The sequence below is a fragment of the Eufriesea mexicana genome, unplaced genomic scaffold (assembly GCF_001483705.2).
Source record: "Eufriesea mexicana isolate 0111107269 unplaced genomic scaffold, ASM148370v2 scaffold76, whole genome shotgun sequence".
Taxonomy (NCBI): Eukaryota; Metazoa; Arthropoda; class Insecta; order Hymenoptera; family Apidae; genus Eufriesea; species Eufriesea mexicana.
This window is the reverse complement of record NW_016908289.1, coordinates 174216-196979: the sequence shown is the minus strand read 5'-3', so window position 1 is coordinate 196979 and position 22764 is coordinate 174216. Positions and strand designations below refer to the sequence as shown.

The following is a 22764-nucleotide window of genomic DNA, read 5'->3' as shown; positions in this document are numbered from 1 at the left end:
TAATGTATTCAAAGACGTCTGTTCTCATAAAAGTTACTTTTACCTTTAATTAATTCTCCTAACGTGCAAGATAAGACCCTCAAACATCATCTAACATTCCACGGCAATTTAATACTTTGTACAATTTAAAAAATAAAATTAGTTCGTTCAGAATACTCTACGTATAGAAACAAGTTGAAAGGCAAGAACAGAATTTTTTCATATGGGGCCCCGTCTTCGAGAAAATTGCGCTTGAAAATTCGTGGGAGTGCACGTAAATTTAATCGCAATTTTACTTCGTTAGCTATTTTTTGCGTTATTCTATAATTCAATCCACTTAATGCAAGTGTAAAGTATTATAAACATTTATGAAAATGAACAGATACGAGCTGTAGTGAAATTCACGGCGTCGAATCTCAATCAAAAGCGCGCATACCCCACGAATTTTCAATCTCGATTTTCTCGATAACGAAGACTCAAACGAAAAAATTGTATTCTTCCTTTCCCACTTATTTTTACGCGTACAATCATTTTCTGCTTTTCTGTACCACCAGGCACCATGTATACGTATATGCATATTCGTTTCTATCTCATGTATTTATCAAATATAAGACCGTCGGACACACGTCACTGAGATTCACGCTCAAAAATAAAATTGGTCCCTTTATCGTGCAATTCACGTGCTCAACTAACTGCCTGGTGACTTACGCAAAAATACGAATCGACTTGAAATGCACAGCTATAAGCTGGAATGACAATACGAGCACCGGCCAAGGCAAAATCGCCGGAGATTAGAAGCACTCAACATGTAACGATTGGAATTTTTATTTGTTTCTCCTTTTTGCCTGCTCTTTATCGCAGGGTTGGGCGGTTCGAGTAATTCGTCGCTGGCTGCCTCGTCAGCGAAATTACGGTCGCATTCAGGCCGCCATGACGAACAGCCCGGTGGAACGAGAGATCCGACGACTCCGTGCTGATTTGTTTCTTTCTCTATTTCTCTTTTTCCATTTTTCCTTTCTTTTATTTTTCTATTTTTTTTTAATTTCTCCGTCCATCGAGAAACATCGTTCGAACCTGCCGTAAACGAGCAGATATTAAGTCCTCGATCCGACCAGTGACATTCGGATCGGGACACGCGTGACGCGAGTTTCTATGACTTTGGGGATGCAGAAACAACGACGTTCCCGTTTGCATTCGACCAACATTCATAGACGCGAACAACGAAAATTGTAATATGGAAAAACCCTACTCTGGGGAATATATGACCACCAGAAATTTTAAATAGGCTGCACAAGGGTTGTCGGAGAAATACACTAACTGGCGAAAGTGTTCGAACGCTACATTTCAAAAAAGAATTGTCTAACCTGATTATTCTGATTTTAATGAAAGATCATACAAGGGTGAAGCTGGAAAATGATTCTGATGGGGTGAAATGAACGATTAACGTTTTAACAATTTTCAACGGCCAATTTTCAATAAGGAGAAATTTTTACCACAGAGTGACAGGGAACTAAAGATTAAACATATTTGGTCCAAAGGTCCCAATACTCAAAAGAGCATCAACTTGCATTATACCCAAAATAGAGTACCCAAGATTCTCCATGCATTCGCGAGGTGAAAAATTTCTCGTCGAATGGAAATCGAATTAGACTAAAACGCTGCTACCCCAAAAGCCAGCTACCTAACTAAAGCAATCAAAACATTCTCCACCCCTAATCCCTGAAAAGTAGCAATTACTCCCTCCTGGCCCCGTCATCGATCGGAGGAACACCTAACAGTAAGTGGGAACTGTGGGTCACTCCTGACCCACATAGCAGCAAACCTGTTCAAATGTAAAGCACCTAGGTCAGCGTTCGAGCGACTAGAACAAGCGATTCTTCTGCTTCTCTAGTTGAGAATGGTCACATTCGGAGCTCCTGGTCCCACGACGAAGGTCGAGGCTAATTCAACGAATGATTTTCAGACGTAAACGCGAGCATGTTCTACGATGAGCTTGGCCAGGAGCTAATTTTCACCCCTTGCGTGGGTCTGCTGGAACGAGCGTTCCGTTGCCTCGGGAACGATCTCACGGCCTTCCTCACCACTTTGGACGGCGTGAACGACGTGGTCCAACATCAGGCTGGGTTCGTGGGGGAAGCCGAGTTCGTCTGCATCGCAACGCCGAAAGAGATCGAGCTCCATTTCACCACTGATCGCCCGTTTGTGGCCTATCTGATGGTAGGCAGTCTGAAGGGCATTGCTAGACGGTTCTACGACGACGATGCGAACGTGTACGTTCTGCGTGATCCCTACAACTCGAAATTTTTTAGGTGAGTTCCTTCCCATGCATTCTGGCTAATTTATTTCGCATTTTGAAAATTTTTGAAAGATTCGATGATGATTTTGGTTTCGAATATCCCGGTTTGGAAACCAGCGCCTGTACGAGATATAAAGGAAAATTTTATTGGCTATAGTTTAATCTTTGTTCTTTGTTTTACTGCAGTGGTTCTACTGAGAAAACACTGAAAATACTGTTCAACAAATTTGAACATTTTCTCTAATCTGTAATATCAATTAGGTGATTGACGTAGAGATTGCTTTCCTGAGCACGAAAGCGTAATCCAATTTGCTTGCCTGAGCAGTATTTGGCTCAAATGAAGTACCACGCGAAAAGTAAAAATGACAGATGACTCATTCTCACTTTAAAAGTTAGGTTGGAGTTCTTCGAGTTTCTCGATGTACATAATTATAATCGAATTTGTAATCTCTGCAAAATAACGTTACAAATTTTAGACCCTAATTTCCTCTTTTTATCGATTATATTTCCAAATGTCTCGAAGAAGCTTTCAATGGAAGTTGATGCTGGTAAGACGAAATACATTTTTTCTAATTTTAAATTCCGAAAATTTGGAACTTTGTACACCTATTTTTATACTCTCTGATAATTTTCCATTTCCATTTGATTAAAAATTGAACGAAAGAAAGCTCATGAAAGCTTGGACGAAAGAAAGGATATCTGTTTATTAGCCTTTCCGCGTTCAATTACAAGCTATGCTGATGAAACCAGCCGTGTGTTTTAATATGAAAATATTAATAAAGTTCCATTGCATGGTATATAGGAACGCGTGCAAAGGGGTTGAAATTTAATCTGAAAAAGTGGTTTAATTACTTTCTATCCCTCCTCGATATACCATTCCGGATCCAAATGGGAAACGCGTATTCGAAATCTGGTTCGTGCACAGCCACTTGCGATTTATTGATCGGTGGAACACTTGAAACTGAATAATACGCATCGATGTAGCCCTGTGCCACGTTGAAAAGAACAATATTTAGTATTTGCACGTTCGATCAGCGAGATGGTGTACGTATTGACATCGTATCGTTCAATTTACACGGATGCCGAAAGAGTCCTAGGAATCACGCCACTATGAAGTGGACAAATATTGGTCGCCGATGTTTGCAGACATTTGAACCGGGAACACGCGAACGGCTTTCCGATTTCAGGAACTTCATTACACATTCGTCCAGTGAGAAGGAACTCGTTAAACCGTGAATCCGATCTTACTTTTCTTTAATCCAATATTATCGTTTAAAGCATCGCTCTGATAGGAAGTCGGTAATTAGAGTTACGTTTAATTGAGCCTCTTTACTGGCAGATCTTTTTGCTGAATGAAGAAAATTGAAAGAGGAATTTGGGTCTGAAGAAGTGTGGAAAGAATTAGAAGCGAGTTAATTATTCTTATGTAATCTGCTACAATTTGCAAGGAGGAATCCAAAATCTGCAATTTAAAGTCTGAAATGTAGATTCTTATGTGTAGAGTCTAAAACGGTTAATACAAGATATTTACAAAGATAATAATTTGATGTTTGAAATCTGAAATCTCAAAGCGAAAACTCAAAGTTCAAATTTCTTGAGGTTTGAAGTCGACAATCTGAGAAATCTGAAAAGACTAGAAAGCCTGGAATGTCTGAAATCTGAAGCTCGTTTAATATTTAAATTACACAAAACGATAGCGTTCAGATTAATTACAGATATATGTAACTATTCAATTGCCCAAACAATGTATAAAATATCAGAAATGATATAATTTATAACCAAACGCGAAACGCGATTTTGTTAATTCTATTGTTCCCACTGAAGCACCATGTATCCCATTGTAACGTGGAACGAACTGTTTCGCAGGTATTACATCACACCAAAACGCTATAGCGAGCACTTTGTCGATCCAGAAATCGATGGTAATCTCGACACAGTCGCGTCCTTGTTCCGTCCACTGTCAACCAAGGCCACGGATCTCAGCATGGGGGTGGCGAGCTTCTGCAAAGCCTTCCCATGGCACTTCGTGGTCGACCGGCAATTAGAGCTGGTGCAGCTGGGGGTCGGATTCATGAGGATTTTCGGGCATCATCTGAACCGATTGGGCAGAGAAATATCGACGTACTTCGCATTTACACGGCCACGCGGCGTCACTCTGACCTTTCACGAGATACTGAAGCGCGCGAACACACCTTTTGTGCTCACCCTCCAGAGACCTCAAGGCGTCGATAAATATCCCGCGGAGGTATACATGAATACGTTATTCGTATGGAAATAAGCAACACTTATTTCTACACTCTCACACGACAGACACGCGTTTTTCCATCTCTCTGTTGTTGCACGGACACTTCGGTAAGGACTAAACTGTCTCTGACAATTTGCATCTCTAATGCTAAACCTACCACAATTAAATTATCGTTCAGTGGGAAAAAAGTAGAATCTTTAAAAAATGAAATAACGTCACAAGTTAAATTCAATAACTGATTATACGTATATTGGAAGGAGAATCAGGAAGATAACGTTGTACACAGGATATTCAATGAAGGTTTTAAAGACAGTCACTTAGGCCAGGGGTAATAACTTTAATGATTCGTGGAACAGACAATTGTAGCAACTAACCTTTACGAAGACTGAGGAGAACTTAATTGGGGTAAAAATTGTGTTAGGCTATGTTAGGTTATGTCAGGTTATAGGTATTTATAAAACCCTAGTTTGTTATGCTCGAGCACTATATGTGTACGTATATGTGTACATCACATTTGTTGGAGTTCTCAAAATTTTGCTGCTAATGTAATGTCAATCATTCCAGGGTTTAGAGATGAAGGGTCAGATGGTCCATTGTCCTGAATCGGATTCCATCCTATTCGTGAGCTCACCATTCCTGAACGGCTTGGAAGGATTAACCGGCCGAGGACTTTTTATTGACGCCACGAGAGACGTCATCTTGGTGGGGGAACAGGCCAGGGCACAGGTACAATAAAATTTACATTTTATCCCGATACCGTTACATTTGTATCAATGGAATTTATACGAACGATAATATTATACGTTCCATTAAACGCTGCATTAAGTTGAGAGAAAACCAAAAATGATTTCCAACATGTGACTTCGTTTCTATAATTTCTTGAGTTAGTAATTGAGATTTTCAAAAGGAGGAATCATGTTCGTGTAGTATACGTGTTTAAAGAATGGACGGTCGAAAGAATCCTTATTTTGCGGGACAGATGGCAGCAGTGTACGATTGTTGAGTTCTAGATGGCGCCACCGTTCAGAGCAACGGACGGAGCCGCTCGGTGTCGATAAAGTCGCGCGCTCGTTGCAACAGAATAAATTATAAATCGCGCTTTTAAATTCCTTTTCCTTTTAAAAAATTGTATTAACCTTACGAAAGACAATTGGAAAATGAAAATAATTTTCCATGACTCAGGATGGTCTGAGGAGACGGATGGATAAGTTGAAAAGCTCCATAGAAAAGGCAAATCTAGCTGTATCTGCGGAGAGAGAAAAGAATGTGAGCTTGCTTCATCTTATATTCCCTCCAGATATAGCGAAACGTTTGTGGTTGGGTAAATAGTCGACACCTTTCTTTTCTTAAATTACTCGTTTCGAATTTTTATTTCATTTAAGTTCGTTCAATTCAAAATTTTCGTATTTCAGGAGAAACGATCGAGGCAAAAACTTATCCAGAGGTGACAATGCTTTTCAGCGATATCGTGGGATTCACGGAAATTTGTTCCACCGCGACACCGATGATGGTTATCAACATGCTTCAAAATCTTTATGAACAGTTTGACTCGTTTTGTGGTCAGTTAGACGTTTACAAGGTGCGAATTTCCCTTATTTCTTATTCGCAATAATTCTTGCGCAGTAAATTATTAAATTGCATGTCTGATACATTTATTCATTTTTAAGTAGAGCACTGAAATTATCGCATAAAGTAGGTTACGAATTTTCTTATTGGATAAAATCGAAATTTCAGGTGGAAACAATTGGAGATGCCTATTGCGTTGCGTGTGGCCTCCATCGTAACACCTTCATACATGCACAAAAAATATCCTGGATGGCTCTAAAAATGATACAAGCATGTTCGCATCATTTGACTCATAAGGGTAAACCAATAAGGGTAAGAAAATATTTTTACTCGTGTGAATTAGACAAAATCTCCTTCGAAAAGTTATTTAACAAATTTTACGTTGGCTAAAATTGTTTTATTTTCATTATTTACTTTTCAGTTCGATTAATTCCCGATAATTTAAACGATAAGCTTAATTAAATGATACAAGAGGTAGCAAAAATGTTGCAAGTTATACGTACGCTTTAAGGAAATGATATTCAATTGTTTATTATTCCTATCAGTAAGACTATTAAAACTTTTCCCATTTAAAAGTATTCCTTCCTCGCGATAGCAGAAAGGGCGATAAGTACGCTGAATGCGGTTGTATTAACTTTTAAAGTAGGTTACACCTCGTGGATTTAATGCGATCCCGAGACCGCGACTTATTGCAGTTTATAATTTGTCACTTGATATAAATTTATGTCAGCGTTATTAAATATTGTATTACCGATCCACTTGTCGCATTCATATTTCATCACAATACCAATATTTTTAACTCCAACATCTGTAGTTTTAATACGAGTATAAAGTTATTTTAAATCGTCAAAGCAATTTCGTAATTTCTGCTTCGGCTATTCGTGAGATAATTACTTTAAGATAACGTTACCAGTGACTTTATACAAATTAGTACAAATTGTACGTATAACCTGTAATTGTAAAATATAAATTCCAGTAAATACAAATTTTAATGATTCTGCGTAGGAAAATATTAACGAAATAATTATTTTTAGATGCGTATTGGCATTCACACTGGAATGGTACTAGCAGGGGTAGTTGGCAAGAAGATGCCAAGGTATTGTCTCTTTGGGCACAATGTCACCTTAGCCAATAAATTCGAATCCCTGAGCGAACCACTTCGTGTACATGTTAGTCCAACGACATATGTGTAAGTAATACCTACACACAGTGTATGTATATTCGGTAATGCAGCGAGTCCGTGTAATTCGGTTGCTTGAAATTCTCGTTTCGTAAACGGAGACTCGACTTCTGAATTTTAATCCAACAAACGAAATCCATTTTTTTTCTTTTCTCTCTCTCTCTCCCCCCCCCCCTCTCTCTCCCCCCCCCTCTCTCTCTCTCTCTCTCTCTCTCTCTCTCTCTCTCTCTCTCTCTCTGTTACTTAAACTCTTGTATTCTTAGACCATCGAATAAAAGATCTATAAGTACCGTTTTTATTATCCGGTTTGAACCTCTCGGTAGACAAAGGAACACGAAACGTTGACTCGCTGTGGTATTTATATTCTTCCAGCGAATTTCGTTTCCAAATTTTACTCACATTGTTGTCTGTTTATGGCAGCCTATTGAAATATCCCGTATCAGGATTTGACCTGGAACCACGGCAAAAAGAGTTCCTGCCGAAAGAGTTCCCGGGTAACATAGAAGGGACGTCTTACTTCCTAAACGGCTACAAGCACAAGCACGTGGACCCTGCTCTCCCGTTGGATCTGCATATACAGAGCGCGATTAGGGAGCACGGGCTCGGCAGCAGAGTGTAGATACATACCTAAATAATAAAGACCATCCCAACGAATATGCGTCGTTCGTGAATGTCGCTGTACCAATACTACTCTGTCCGTAATAATAACACTTTCTCGGTAAACAATCGTTTCCAATGAGCTCGCGAATGCGCGGCAACGTGTAACGACGCTGATTCTAACCAGCCTAAACGGCCGATTCCTGGCTCGATAATATTTATACGCAGAGTTTTAGGTTACAATTATTATATACTTATGACCATATGAGCAAATAAAACTGTACGATAAATCTCCATGCACGAGTAATTTATTTGCCATCGACAATACGCCATACATTTTTCATTAATTTATTAGTAATTAAAAATCACTCGAAACCGAACGTCCAAACAGAAAATATTTTAAGATCTTCCTTACAGCATATTAAAAATTATATTATATCGTGTTGATCCTGTTTGTTTTTCTGAAAATATTTTAATTATTAAAAATTATATTATTTTCCTTCTCGTATTAATTGCTTGTAGTTCTGACAATATTTTAAATTCCTTCTTTCTCCTTCTTCTAAATTATAACTTATTAAGAATTATATTATTTCGTGATAACTCTATTGAGAACTTTTACATATTTCGTATTATTTATTTGTTGTATCTCTTTCAACTTTGAGTGGCTATTGTCAGATAAATGTTGCTAATTTGGGTTGCAATATTCAAGATCGTAAATGGGGACGTTTGAAATTCCACGAATTTCATAGTTTTACGACTGCCACGATACCTCGTGTTCGGTTCACTTACCAAAGAAAAATCTCATTCGATATCTCGCAGCATCGATATCTCGCGATACTTACCGCGAGTCGATACAGCCGCCATTCTTTTCTTCTGTTCCCTACTTACCTCTGTCCCTTTGAAGCCGGTTGCTTTTATTTTTGATAAGACTTGTTCCAGATTCCCAAGCAACACAACGGTCTTTGTTCCTGCGAATAATAGAACTATTTGTATTCTTTGCCGGAGCAGCCGGTTATCGTTATGCTGTCCGGCTTTTTCTTCTTTCCAGCGGTCTGAAACGAAGCTCCATCGGTGCACCATCGTCGCGACATTACTTATTTACCGTGAAACGTTACGTTCCGCTTTTCTGCACGGCCATCACCGAGTTTCCCTCGATTTCTACCGTTTAGTCCTGACATCGCCGTTTCATTCGTACGAATCTCAATTTGGCAGGGAAAAGAATCGCAAGAAGGTAAAGGAGGACGAGTGGAGCGGCCATATTTAACAGGACCGAGATTAAAAAGCTACGAACGTCATACTATAATTTTTTCCATGGGTAGAATTTTATATTTGAGAATTACAAATATTTCTTTAACTTCGACAAGATTTTTCATTCACCGACAAAATTTTCTTGCTTATTTTTTAACAAGGGATATTATCGATAGGTACATTTTAATAATGTTCCCCCTATCTTGGATAAATATTCTTCCATGCAAGGGTATTTAATGTGCCGCGTTTACAATTCTTCGAGCATTGCGTTTACTTTCATGTATCAATTTAATTCGAAAGTCATCGCGAAATTAGATGTGCAAATAATTGCGCTTCTATCGAACAGCCGCAGTTTCTCCAGTTTGTTCCAAGGTATATTGATGTATTCCATTTGAATTGGCATTCTCAGAATACGTCATGAATCGAATTTACCTCCCATTTCCGAGAGTAATTGTAATTCGTTGATGTTCATTGGTGTATCGAACGTTCGGATAAACGAGATAGGATTAATCGCGTTAGGAATTAAAATGCAGATACCGGGTAATCGTGAATAAAGCGAACGATGAATATGTAAAGGGGTAATAACGTGTAATACCCCGAAATAATGCCGCGGGGATTTTTTTCAGAATTTGCTGGAAATTCAATTTTCGTTTCAATCTGAACACGTTGTGGAAGTTTGGAACATAGTGCCGGCGTAATCACGTTGTAAAGGAGTAGTTACTTTTTCTCTCTTTTATTCCACTCACGTGTTACGAATGCAGCATTGAACTTCTAACGCGGAACGTCGCCACGAGTTCCAGTGTTACGAGAGCCGCCATTAACTATACATACGGTGGTCACGCTGTTCAGAAGGTTTTCCTAACTCGTTACAAAATTCAGCAATTTCGTAACTCATTACGAAATCCTGTAATTCGTCACGAAGTTCTGAAATTGGAGAAAAGACACTTCGACGTTTAAAAATTTCGGAATCCTGAAATTTGGAAAAGTTATTTGAAACTAGCTTCGGTATAATTATATTCAAGGCTCACTACACTTGCAGAAACCAGATAATTCGAGATGCGACATCTAGAAATTCTGGAGACCCATATCAATTAACATATACTTTAAATTACATTTCAGAAATAAAATATTTATTCTATTGGTCCATTTATTATTTTCCCTACTTACATTTATTTCATTGATCCACTGATATAACGCATGGATTTCGACGCATTTATTGCTAGAATAAAATTAAAAATGAAGAAAATAATGTGATTCTACCAGTTAATTTAAATACAACCTCAGTAATAACCGTATTAAAAAATATCGTCGACTTCGTATCAGAAAATATTCGACCTTCTATTTCTCTGTAACGAATAAAATCACCGAGGATTGAGGGGTTTATAGATCGATAGGACCAAGCTTCAACCAAAGCCGCGAAATCATGGAATTGCAGGATATAATAATTTTCGTGACGTAGGAAGTAGCCGATTCGTGGAAGGACCTGCGTTGAGATTTGCGCCGAGTCTCGAGTTATTTTACCGGTGTCCACAAAAGAAACCGGTGAAATAGCGTAAAACCAAAAAGCCGGCAAGAAAGAGGACACAAAAGAAGCGGCACTGTCCTCGCTGGTGTATCTGGTCGCGTGCTTTTTCGCGTGCCCCGCCTGTGTAAACGTACCTTTACTATTTCTTATGCTGCCATTCATCGCAACGAGACCCGCGGCCGTGCAAAGAGAAAGAAATTAAACATTGGGCCTCGCGGCTACGCCCCGTAATCAAACGCCTGTGAAACTAACGAAGCAGCCCGCGGAATAGGACAGGCAGAGCCTGATATCAAAATACAAGAAACGAGCCGGAAATAGGGTGTGGAAGGGAGAAGTATGCGGTAGTAGGCATAGGGGAATAATAACTTAGATGACGTGCAACGAGAAGTGCACGTATAGAATAAAACGAAAAACGTGACAGGTTGGAAGAGGATGAAAAGGAACGTCTCAGCGTGTCCGCCATGTTGAGCATCGTGACCGTTCAGTAACGTCTCTTTGCTTCGAGTATGGCTATAGTCGAACGAAATTACACCTAATGGTAGAAAATGATGGAGGGGACATGGTTGAATCATGGTCGTATTGATGAACATTTATAGAAGAAAAGCAGCTGAAGGACGGTAGACACTATGGTTAGACACTATGGAGGCCGTTGAAAGGAAAATTACTCGGATTACGATGATCGAGAAGCCAATTTGAGCAATCTCCCTCTCCAGGCTTCGTGCTTTGACAATGGAAATATTTTACAGGCCATTTTAAGGCCGACTTACGCTGTCGCATGAGACACGTCTGGACGTATGTCCATTGGAGGTATGGATTATAGTGAAGCTAATGAGTTCAGTGGAAAGTGAGTGCTCGTTTTTTAGTACCTTTTATCATCAACCGGTATGTACAGAAAACTTATACACCGACGTAATTCTCAGGCTTCCTTGACATACTCATCACTGTTAGAAAGACGATATATGTAGGATCGTTTAGGGTTCGAGAGCGGGTGCACGGGAACACTCGGGCCTTCCTTCAAGGTAAGGGATAATGAACAGCGGCCTGGAGTTTCGCTTGAGCGATCAGGGTGATATTTGGAGTGCGTGCGGAGGGAAAAATGACAGCAGGGATAGTATTGTCGGGATATTTATGACTGTATCGAGTACGAGCAGCGAGCGAAAGTTTAGGAATACGTCTGAGTGTTTGAAGTACTTGGCCCAGTGAGAGCAAGGTCATGTGGGAAATGAGTGATAGAGAAAGGAAGCTTGAGTATGAAAGAGGAGAGATTGGTAGGTTCAAATAAGGTTGCAAAGGCGCGCGCGAGTCAGTTTTGAGGCAGTTTGTATGAAGAGTATATGGCGAGTGTACGTGCAATGTGTTTGCAGAGAGTTAATGTCGGTCGGTCGCGTAATCATAGATCAATTATTAGTTTAATCTTTTAGCTATACATTCCTCTTAGCCTCGTTTATCTCGTAATAAGTATATATATTTGGAAAATGATGCACTAAATTTGATTTCGAATAATAATAGCCAAAATAATAGCTTTCCGATAGTCTAAGGGTTAACACAGTGTCTCTCAACTATTTTAGATCAGCGACACGTTCCGAAACCAGTTAGGTCTCTGCGGCACACCATATTTATTAGAAATTATAACACATTTTATCATTTATGTGATTAATAATTTGCTCGAGACAGTGATCGGTTCGTGCACGAATCATGTTTCCCAAAATTCCGAATATTTTTATCTCTACAGGAATCTTAATAGAATTCTAGCACACGTCGATCGAAAAATACCGGTTTAAGCTGGAAAAAGTTACAGATTCAAGATTACGATGTCTATCCTACATTTAATCGGTGGATTGGTGATACTAAATGGAGATTAAGCTTCGTCGAAATAGTGGTCGTTGAAGAGGACCGCGAGCCAGCGATAATTTCTTTCTTCTGGTACCTGATTCGTAATTCGATAAGTATATTCCATGCGCGGGGTTCACGTTATCTCCGCTTTACACTCGAAATATACAATATTCCATTTCAATGAGTGCATTGTTGGTGAGCCAGTGAGCTCCTTGCAATAGATTGCTTGCTGTGGGCTAATGCACCGAAGTAATCGATTTGCGAGCACTTCTGTGCATTTCGAGAATCATTAGACGTGTATGGCAGACTATTAATTAGGAAACGCAACTGGGCACGCCAGTATCGTGTACGAAATTTCAAAATTTCCAGATCCTGCTTTAATTGGAATCGCGGCCAGTGTCGGCGGATCAGTCAACTGCGATGGAAATGCGAAAACTCGTGGAAATGTCTGCCGAATGGAACGTAATCTTCGCTAAGGCAAGTATGAATTCCGCGCGATATTCCGTGGAACTAAATGTCATTCTAGTGCGTTACGTTTCCTTAAATCAACGACGAATTTACGCGCTTCCAGGTTTAATTCATAGCAACGAAAAGGCGGCAGCAACGAGGGAAAGAAAAGGACAAGGGAAGAACGAAAGGACGAGTAAAATGCTAATAACTGAGCAGCAGGCTGACCTTCGTTTTTACTTGAGTAAGTAAATATTTTAATAATACTCACGTGGTTAAACGCCGCTGGTGGGATATTTCAACTATCCCAAGTTTAATATACATTGCATTATCTGCATTCTTCGCTTAATTACATTCTCGTAATAGTTTGTAACAGCTACGACTAAACTGACAGTGGGCTTGGATGAAATTAAGAAATCGAGATTATTACTCTGAAAGGTTGAAATTGAGCAGAATTATTCGAATCATTGATAACTCTCAAGTAATTAAGTTAATCTCTTTAGGAACGAATTTCTTTTAATTAACTTTGCAATGATTTCAAGGCAGTGATTATAAAGTAGAATAAAGGAGAAACTTCTTTACACTTATAATAATCATAATTTTTAAGAAACTAAACGTACACATATGTGTCAGAATCCTCGAACAGGTTAATTAAGTAGATATGGAGTTATTCATCGGAAAATTTTTGTGGACGAGTGGCATTCGTGAAAGTGTTGGTGGATAAAGTACGAAGGGTATGAACAAAAGAATGGAAAACGGCGAAAAGTTGGTGCATCGCGGAGTTCTGTACTTATAAAAACGCGGTAATGAGTGGAAACTTGGGTGGGCATAGTGTTTAATTGAAGTAATGAAAGTTTACCAACTGCCAGGGAAAAAATACTTGCCAGATACTTTGTGCATTTTTTATACTTCGAAATTAACTAATCGCCTCGCAAAATGACAGAAGCCGTTTTGATAAAATTTTGTCAAATGCCATAGTGAAATTAGAATACCTCTGTGATCTATGTACAAAGTTAAACAACCGATCATTAAATGGATATGTTGCGTACGGTATTTCGTTTAATAACATCGGTAACTTCGTCTGAATTATGGCTGATTTTATTAGCAAGTTCTAATTTTGTACACGTTTCATTCTGGGAAATACAAATGTTTTTCACTCTTCACATTTCAGTCCCAGGTCATCCTCTTTTCACGGAGAACAGGACAAGTATGAGACAGGCTTGAAAAATTACCACAGCACTGTCTACTGCGAAAGTTTCATTAAGAAACACTTGGTAATTTATTTTCGCACCTGCATCGTGTTTTCTCTCCCTTTACTCAAATCCTAGTAAACAGAATCAAACAAGTGTACTAAAAAGAGTGACCAAAGCGAGGCGAAAGAATAAGAAATGGAATATTAATCCCATCAAATCTCTATGGAACTATCATATCTTTCTCAATTAATTTTAAAATGCCCTGTATCCTATAAATTACCCTATAATGTATACATATTAATTTTTATGTTGGAATGCTACCATACTCGGAAGCATAGAGGAAAGTACTAATATCAACAAAAAATACTGTAACTTTTATGAATTTTTTACCAATTTTTTATAAATAAACTGTGGCAATGCTCGGTAACGTATATCAATTCATATATCGGCATATTACCCAACCATATTCAGAAATATATATCAACTCTTATTAAAAAATGCAGATAAATGTCTTCACTGTACCACCATTCCGATATCAACCTTACCTTCAAAAAAAAAAGAAGGGAAAGGTATGACAAAAATTATATAAATCAGAGCAGCACGCAATGAAATGGAAGCATCTTCGTTATCAATTAGAACATCTTAATGGAGTACATTCGACGGAATATTTCACCGCCGCGATTTCCGATTCGCACCTGTTCTCCCATACGTATTCTCATAACGCGAATGCACGAAACAGAGATACGTGTGCATCCTTCGTGCCGTTTCATTCAACCGATCCTCGCTGATCGATCCGTTCATTCGATTAAACTGCAATGAGTGCCGGCAGCTTATGGAAACGAATCGAATATTAAACATTTAACGAATACCCTGATGTCATGTCGCGTGTGCGTATCAAAATGATTTTCCCCTCCCCTAGCATACAACGCATACATTAAAATCATCGATATTACGAATCCAAACATTTCCCGCGTCTTTCTAGTCGGCCACCCTAATGAAATTTCTAAACGCGCATCGCCAAGCCCGAGACTTTAAAGACTGTACATGTGTACATGTGCATATATATCACGTATGTAGCACGCAATTTCGACGGAGAAAATGCGGCGGGAATGACGTTTCGAGCGAACGGAAGAACGAAACGTTAGCTGGTACTTGTCGTTGATGCGCGAAATCGTAATTGAGGTTAATTCCGCTAATCCGTTCGCGTGCGCGAAGAGAACGGGTTAAAAACTATCCTACGTGGGATATTACCGTAGAAAGATATCGCAGCGTGAACGAGAAGAGGCCGAGAGACGATGCACGAAACACACGAACGAGGGTGCGCAGTGAATGAAACGTAATTTATTCAATTGCTTCTAATAAATGGTGTATACCCGAAGCACGGTAGGTACGCACGACGAAAAATTCGTCCCGCTACTGCCACGCCCTCTGCTCTCGTCGGGACAACGCACGGGTTGCCGGGAACGTAGATTGACCGTCGATCAGTCGTAACGTCTATATTCACGCATCGACATAGACGGGAGAGCACGGGTTATAAACAGATCCGAACGATCTTTTCGTTTCCACTGATTATTCTCGTCCGACAATGGCCATTGTCTTTGAAGCGTTTATTTACAGCCCTGTGACCGAGTCGATTAAATTTTTACGCCTGTGAAAAATAAACACAACGCGTTCGCGAATTCAAACGACGATAAGTACAATTAACCGATTATGAAAGTAGCATTATGACGCACGTGTGGGATGATAATATCGAACAATTGTATGTACGACTGATGTATATTAATTCGTGGCCATTGAAGCGGGGATATAGCGCGACGTGTCCTCGCGTGTGAAGTGAAAGAAATGCCGGGATCCAGTGAATAGGATCAAGAGCGTGGTTTGATCGATGGATTCTCTAAAGTTAACAACGGAACCATCGGATTTAAATTACACTCATCGAACGTGTTTGCACCGACACAATGGAAAAATATAGTCGACCGCACATACATCTCGCCGCACGTAGAATTCGACTCCGTTCCGAGATAACGCGGGCCACGTGCTCGCCAAATGCGTACACGCGTCTACGATCTACGTATTCAATGCTGGAAAGCGATTGTTTACCGTGACGGCACGCCGTCGTGTGAATGTCAACGCTGTTTCAGCAGAGGGTCTGAGAATTTCTTCAGGCAAGCAAGGTGGTAACCATAAACAAACCGAACTGAAAATTCGATGACAGTACACTGGAGTCGTAACCAGACAGTTCGTGTAACCCGAGAATTAAATAAATACAGGTGGCACTCGTATAACGCAGATGTTAGTGACATAAAATCGTCGCGTTATAAAAATTGCGTCATGCCAGGTTTATGTTATAGACAGAAAGTAGAATTACATTTCAAAAATGAATTTTTAGAAAATATAATTTATCTACCTAGAATTCTTAATTGAAAATATTTATCACAATTAGGCTAGATTTTAATTTGGCATTAAATTTGGAGTGGCATATATCTAAAAGAAGTATATTATATTTTTATTAAATGCCAAAATTAAAATTACAATATACGAATAAACGATTTTATCGTATATTATTGTATATTATTATTATATGAAATACGATTTTCTATAATGCATTATTGTTATTTTTCTTATTCAATGTTTAATTTAAAAGTAAAATAGAGAATTTTTATTTCTTACCATTAATAAAAATCTATTCCCTATTCTTCGAGTAAGAAATTTTATTATCAAATGAGAAAACGAAAAACAATAGTAAAATTGCAATATGCTAACGATAATTGTGCATGCATTTATACAATAAAGAATTCTGTCTGAAATTGACAATTTATGAATATGTGAGTACGTATGAAATCTCGATGTTACATAAGAACTGGGTACAATTTGTAAATCGTATTACATGGAACTGCGTTGAACACGGGTTACCTGTACATGCTCTATAGAGTCTACGTAGCGTTGAAAATTTGTTACCGCGCGCGAATTTCGTCCAGTAAATGTTACTAGTCAGCGATAGATTGGAGAAGCAGATAAATTCGAAAGGAGGATTTTTACCATTCAGCGTGGTCGTGCGGCATGAAATGCACAACGTAGTTTCAGGATCGGTGTTCTCGTTATGTTTACGAAAATCGAGATTGTTATTTCCGGATGGCATTTTCTGCATCAGTGAACCAAGAGGGATTTGATTTAACATGTGCACGACCCGTACCACGAACGTACATTCGAGTTTCTAAGGAATCGGAACACAGAGAGACCGGCCAAAGACGCGTGACGCTATAGGTGAGGTATCGGCCGCCAGGAGCGCAGCAATCGCGTACGCTAGCCTCAAGACTTTCTCGGCACTCAGTCTGCCGGAGTCTGCAGCGCGCGAAAGTTGTACGTGCGTCGCGTAGCGTGTGTCTCACCGGTCCCGTACAGGATTTTGTCGCGCGATAGTGCTACGATCGACAGTTTGCTTTTTCTGTGTAACGTCATGTGACAATTGAGACGCACGCGTCAGTTCGTGTTCGATATCGATTTCGCGGGATCCAACGTGAATAAATATACCGCCAGTGTCGCTCTCCTCGGTTTTCCTGTCTCTACACGTTGAACGCGTTACCACGTGATTTTTGTCTGTCAAGTTATACAGGGAAGCGTGTTCCTCGTGCGGCGTCATCAGTGAGTGTTGATAATCTCCGAAGTGTGATCGTTCCGAGTCTCTGTCGTGGCTATTCCAAGTATACACGATGCACGCGTCGCGGTGAAAACGGAGGGAAAAAAGTATTTGGGCGGGAGTGCCGTTTAACCGTTCTGTAAAGTTTCGTGTGTCGGTCGCTTTATATCTGTGTGTGCCGCAGCTGCGGCGTCTCTCTCGACCGGCCAAAAGGAAGAAAAAGGACCAAGGTTACTGGCGACGGTTAGGATTGACGGATAGGAGCGCCTGGACAGGGAGACGACCACCTTGTATGGCAGTAAGTGTTGATATTTTTTTCTCTCTCTCGGTCAAGCTCCGTTCTGTCTCTTTCTCTTCGCGGTTCTCATTTGTGTGCGCGTCTGGCTATGACCTTCTTGGGATGCACACGAATAAGAGTAGTCGATCTCTTACCTTACTAACCCCCCTCTCCATGGCACACGAGGCAGACGGGACAGTCGAACGTGCTCTTTTCGTCGAGTAACGTGGACTCACACGGAATGGAATCTTGCCTCGGGAACACGAACCACCTCTGCACGAGGAACTTGAACGTTGATCTCTCTTCTCTCGGGTCTCTTGTTGTCTGAACTTCGGTGAGCAACGACAAGAAACGATCGTCGTCCCCCGTCGCATGATGCACAATGCATTCGCCTTCTCTATCGTACTTAAAACCTGTGCAGCGTGAAGAGTGATTCTTTCCCAACCAACATCCATCGTTCAAAGTTCGCAGCGTTGATCTCTAGCTGGCAGGTATTCGGGGGCAGTTCGGCCAACCAGAAAACGGAGCCGATCCTAGACGGTCGTTCCCTAACCGTTACGAAATAGCCCGATTGTGTAGGGTCCTTTGTAATTTACACGCTCTAACATCGCCTTTCAAATGTGCTCGACGCGCAGCACAGGTTATGCGTTGAGATAAATCACGCTTTCTTTTGTCGATTCCCATTTGTTGTTTCTACGTTTTTACCGTGTAAACGTCTTTTGCTGAAAAATGGTTGTTTAATGGTACCTTTTAACATAAATTTTTTTCACTGACGTTATTTATGTTTCTGATGACATCACTGTGGTCAAAAATTTTTACTCGTACGTGGAATTTATTTTGTTTGTAAATATTGGGTTGGACTATAGGTTGTGTCGAGTTTTTGCAGCGGACGGTGGTATTTTATTTTTCAGCGTGAAACACTATTTTTATTTTATTAAGTATAATCTTACTATAGACTAAGCGATTAATATATTATTTAATAAATTATTTTTATTTTTATTTAAAATTAGCATTTTGTGTTATTTTCTGGCCAATCCATTATTTGAATATTGAAATAATTACCAAACCTTTTTCTCCCATTTTTTTATCTTTTTTCTTATAGTTGGTTTATGTAAGTCTATTGCGAGGTGACACATTGGGACGTTATTCAGTAGATTTACGTGTACAAATTTTTCTCGTGTTGCGTTTTTATAAATTTTTGAACATTTTTAAAGAATTTGCTTATCCAAGTTATTCCAGTTACTGAGATATTTTTCACACGGTCTTTGAGATGCTTTCTGATTTTCCTCAAAGCTACTACGTGTAGCTGCTCTAATGCAATTAATGATTTTTTAAAGAGATACTGGAAATGTTACATTGATTAAATTTCACTCACTACTTCAGAGATAATGCACCCTTTCTGCTTAAATGCATTTATACTCCTAGTTTAAAAAGTTTTGCTTCGACTGTTATACATTTTAAACGTTCTTTTCGCTTTAATGATATTGTACCGTTAAATTCCGATTCAATTAGTCATGTTCATTAAAAATATATGAAGTAGAATATTCTAAGAATTATTCTATACAAACCTTTTTTTATACATTCCTTTGAAACAACATGTTCGCATTTGCAGTTCCAAATAAACTAGTAATAAAATTAATTTTCTAGTTTACATAGGAAAGTGATATGATAAGTTACATTTGTTTTTCTTTTTGTTTTTATACAAGAACATTTTTTAAATTTAATTAACACCTTCCTTGATTAATCGCAAACTCCCAATATCGTTTTTGCAAGATATTAAAAAAACATTCATTACTAGATTAGGTATGTCCTTGTTTTTTTTTTCTTTTTCTTTATATATAGAACTTCAATGATACGTCACTTTTCAGAATCAAATTAAGACACTCTCCTTTCTTTTATCAAATTAATTTCTTTTTTATAATAGCACAATGGCATGTTCCTTAAACTTTCTGAAAATATCTGCTACTTAGAAACGAATTGTTTTACATTCTAAATGTGTTAATTCAAAGACCGGTGTCACTGGTGCAAAAATGTACATCTAAAACTTTTCTGATTATCCGTTTTGCATCAACAGGCACAATTCTTAAATTAACAAATTCTGTGTAGAACAAAAATTAAAAAACAATTTCCAAAAATTCCCTATATGATGAACAGTAGAAGGGTAACTCCTCCTTGACTAAAAGTCACGTTAGAATATTCTCTTTGAAGGAATAAATCGGAAAGTGAATTAAGAATTGTCGTCTGAAGAATAAAAATAGAAATCACCAATTTCAAAAGATTCCCGTATGTTTCCCATAGCATATATAACAAAAATTCTTGTGAAACGTTCACTGTCATGTTCACGTTACAAGTACCATTCTTAACAAGAAGGAATCAGTCGGCCGCAGGATTCCAGGCATTCTTGGGTGCATAGGATGCAGCTAACCGGCTTCGCGAATTCGACGTGCCGAAATCGAAGACACCGACCGCGTCGCACGTATCCGTACGCCAGAAAAATTCCCCGCTTCGGAGCTGTTTCGACTGGTGTTGACTGTCGTGACAGAGCGACGTGCGAATTCGCGTAAAATGGAAAATCCCACCTGTCCACGAAAAGTTGTGTGACACTGAGAAGGGCCCGAAGGTGACACGCCACACGCGAGCTATGTGCATAGACTTGCGAGAGCATTTCGGGCGTCGTTGCTGTTCGGCGAGTACACGGAGGACAACGGGGACTAAACGAAACTGGATGGTACCGGGGGAAAAAAGTAGAAGAAAGAGCGCGGGAAGCAGGGAAAGGTGAACAAAGAGGGAAAAACGAAAAACAGACCGAAAAATCAGGGTGCGTGGCCTGGCTTGCTGGCTTTTCGAGTTTGCTAGCCACGCACGTAAATCTGCCGGAGAGTCGTTAGTCATGCTTTATTTCGCTTTAGTTTTCCGTACACGCTGAAATAGCATCAACTTTCCAGGAAGGGGCTGACTCACGCGCTTTTGAAATCCATTCAGAAAGTGACGAATGCCCATGCATGCCACGCACTCCCGCCGGCTGGCCGCGCGCCACATGTGTGCCGGCTAATGGCTCGTCTTTCGTTTTATTGCCGCATATGCTGACAATGAAACGTTCCATGGATTTCGTTTTAGTCCCGGTTATCTATACGACACGAGAAATTGAATACCGATCGAAGAAGCTCTCGAACCCGTGTTCTGCCGCTGGATTACCATGGCCCGAGGTACGGTACTGGGTTCGTATGGCTCTGAATGTTCGTTATGCTCCACGAGCATCGCGGGGTTAGCTGTTTCGTGAGTAATCGTCTTATTTTTCTTCTTTTTCCGGAATTCACGTTGGAAGAATTTCCACCTTAGTTTTGCTCTACTCGTTGGAAATAAAATTATTCGCGTTGATTCGTTATATAATAACAAAAAATTATACAAAGTTGATTTATAAATTTTTTATTTATGGTTCGGATAAAATTATACTACACGTGTGAAATTATTGTACACGTGACAGGGTGTATAAGATATTATATATGTGTATATCGTTAGGATAAATTATACGATACTTGTACTTAATTTGTATGCTTAATAGAAAGTGTTTAATTTATTGTTCGTATAAAATTGTGATATTACGTATATAAAATTATAATACACATGAACATCATGAACATCATACATTAACGTCATTACAATGAAATATACGATAAATTGTAATGTATAATATTATACAAAATATAATATATATAATGAGGAATAAAATTACTTTTTCATATCTTACGAAAATTTGAGATGTTGCTAATATACAGGTATATGCGATTGTACGTGTGTATGTATAGAAAGAGGGTCAGGTGATATACGAAGTAATTGTGTCCAAGGTTTTAGAATTAAAATACTTTCTATTGGTCAATGAAACTTTTAGTGACCCAATTTAGCGAAGGTATTCTGCTGCTCATAAATCTCAAATTGCTTACCCTTAATTAAACTCGGCTATATATTACCCTTCGTGTAAGAATTCCACGGCATAGTCTAATTGTCCGCAGAGAAACAAAACACCGTTCGCAGGCACTTGGCCCATAGCTTCGAAAGTAGGATATTCGATCCGGCGAATGTAAATTATCGTTGATAAGTTTTCAGAAGCTCGTTATTGTTATCAAACTCTTTAAGACGCTTCGCAAACTTTTTGCAGCTCCACTTACTTACGAAAATAAAAATTCCACGTCGATAAATAAAACTTTCCTCTGAGTTATTGAGCAATATATACACAGCCTTCGCATGCACTTGATTTGCTTTGCTAAATTCCATCATGGGATACATTCTATCCTATCATCCTCGAACATCGTCAAAAATCGTCAAACCAAAAACGCAAGGAAAAAAGGAAGAAACGAAATGTTTAGATGTTTCTTTAGTCCGATAGATGATATTTGTAAATGAGCTTGAAAAATGAATACTCCCTTTACGTAATGCATCCCCTTCGTTTTTGTGCTTCATACGCTACTGTTTGCATTCTGCGTACAATACGAAGCGAGTTCCGTGCTATATTGTCGTTCAACGAAAATTAGTTTGGCTTTAGAGCATAGTACGTGTATGACAACGTTTTGTTCCTAGAAAATTAAATGACGAGGTCATTTCCACGATTGTATCGCAGCCCTCCAATTTGTAACAATTTGTAACGCTTCAGAATCGTGTTGTGAATAATATACAAATGGATCGTTGAAAAACGAGATACCAATGTTTAAATGTACGAATTGAACAGATTGATGCTAATTAAAAA

At 39.1% G+C, this 22764-nt stretch overlaps 1 protein-coding gene across 1 annotated transcript in view; it reads left to right on the top strand.

The window, feature by feature from the left end:
- The window catches only part of Gycalpha99B (guanylate cyclase 1 soluble subunit alpha 2), a 68616-nt gene extending 60553 nt beyond the window's left edge, over nucleotides 1-8063 (top strand). Inside the window, exons 4-11 of the mRNA XM_017910612.1 lie at nucleotides 1943-2288; nucleotides 4142-4520; nucleotides 5085-5246; nucleotides 5703-5841; nucleotides 5933-6099; nucleotides 6255-6398; nucleotides 7121-7275; nucleotides 7687-8063. Of these exons, the coding sequence (XP_017766101.1) occupies nucleotides 1943-2288; nucleotides 4142-4520; nucleotides 5085-5246; nucleotides 5703-5841; nucleotides 5933-6099; nucleotides 6255-6398; nucleotides 7121-7275; nucleotides 7687-7885 (1691 nt within the window). The 3' untranslated portion in view covers nucleotides 7886-8063. The remainder of the gene's footprint in view (nucleotides 1-1942; nucleotides 2289-4141; nucleotides 4521-5084; nucleotides 5247-5702; nucleotides 5842-5932; nucleotides 6100-6254; nucleotides 6399-7120; nucleotides 7276-7686) is intronic.
- The last annotated feature ends 14701 nt before the right edge of the window (nucleotides 8064-22764 follow it).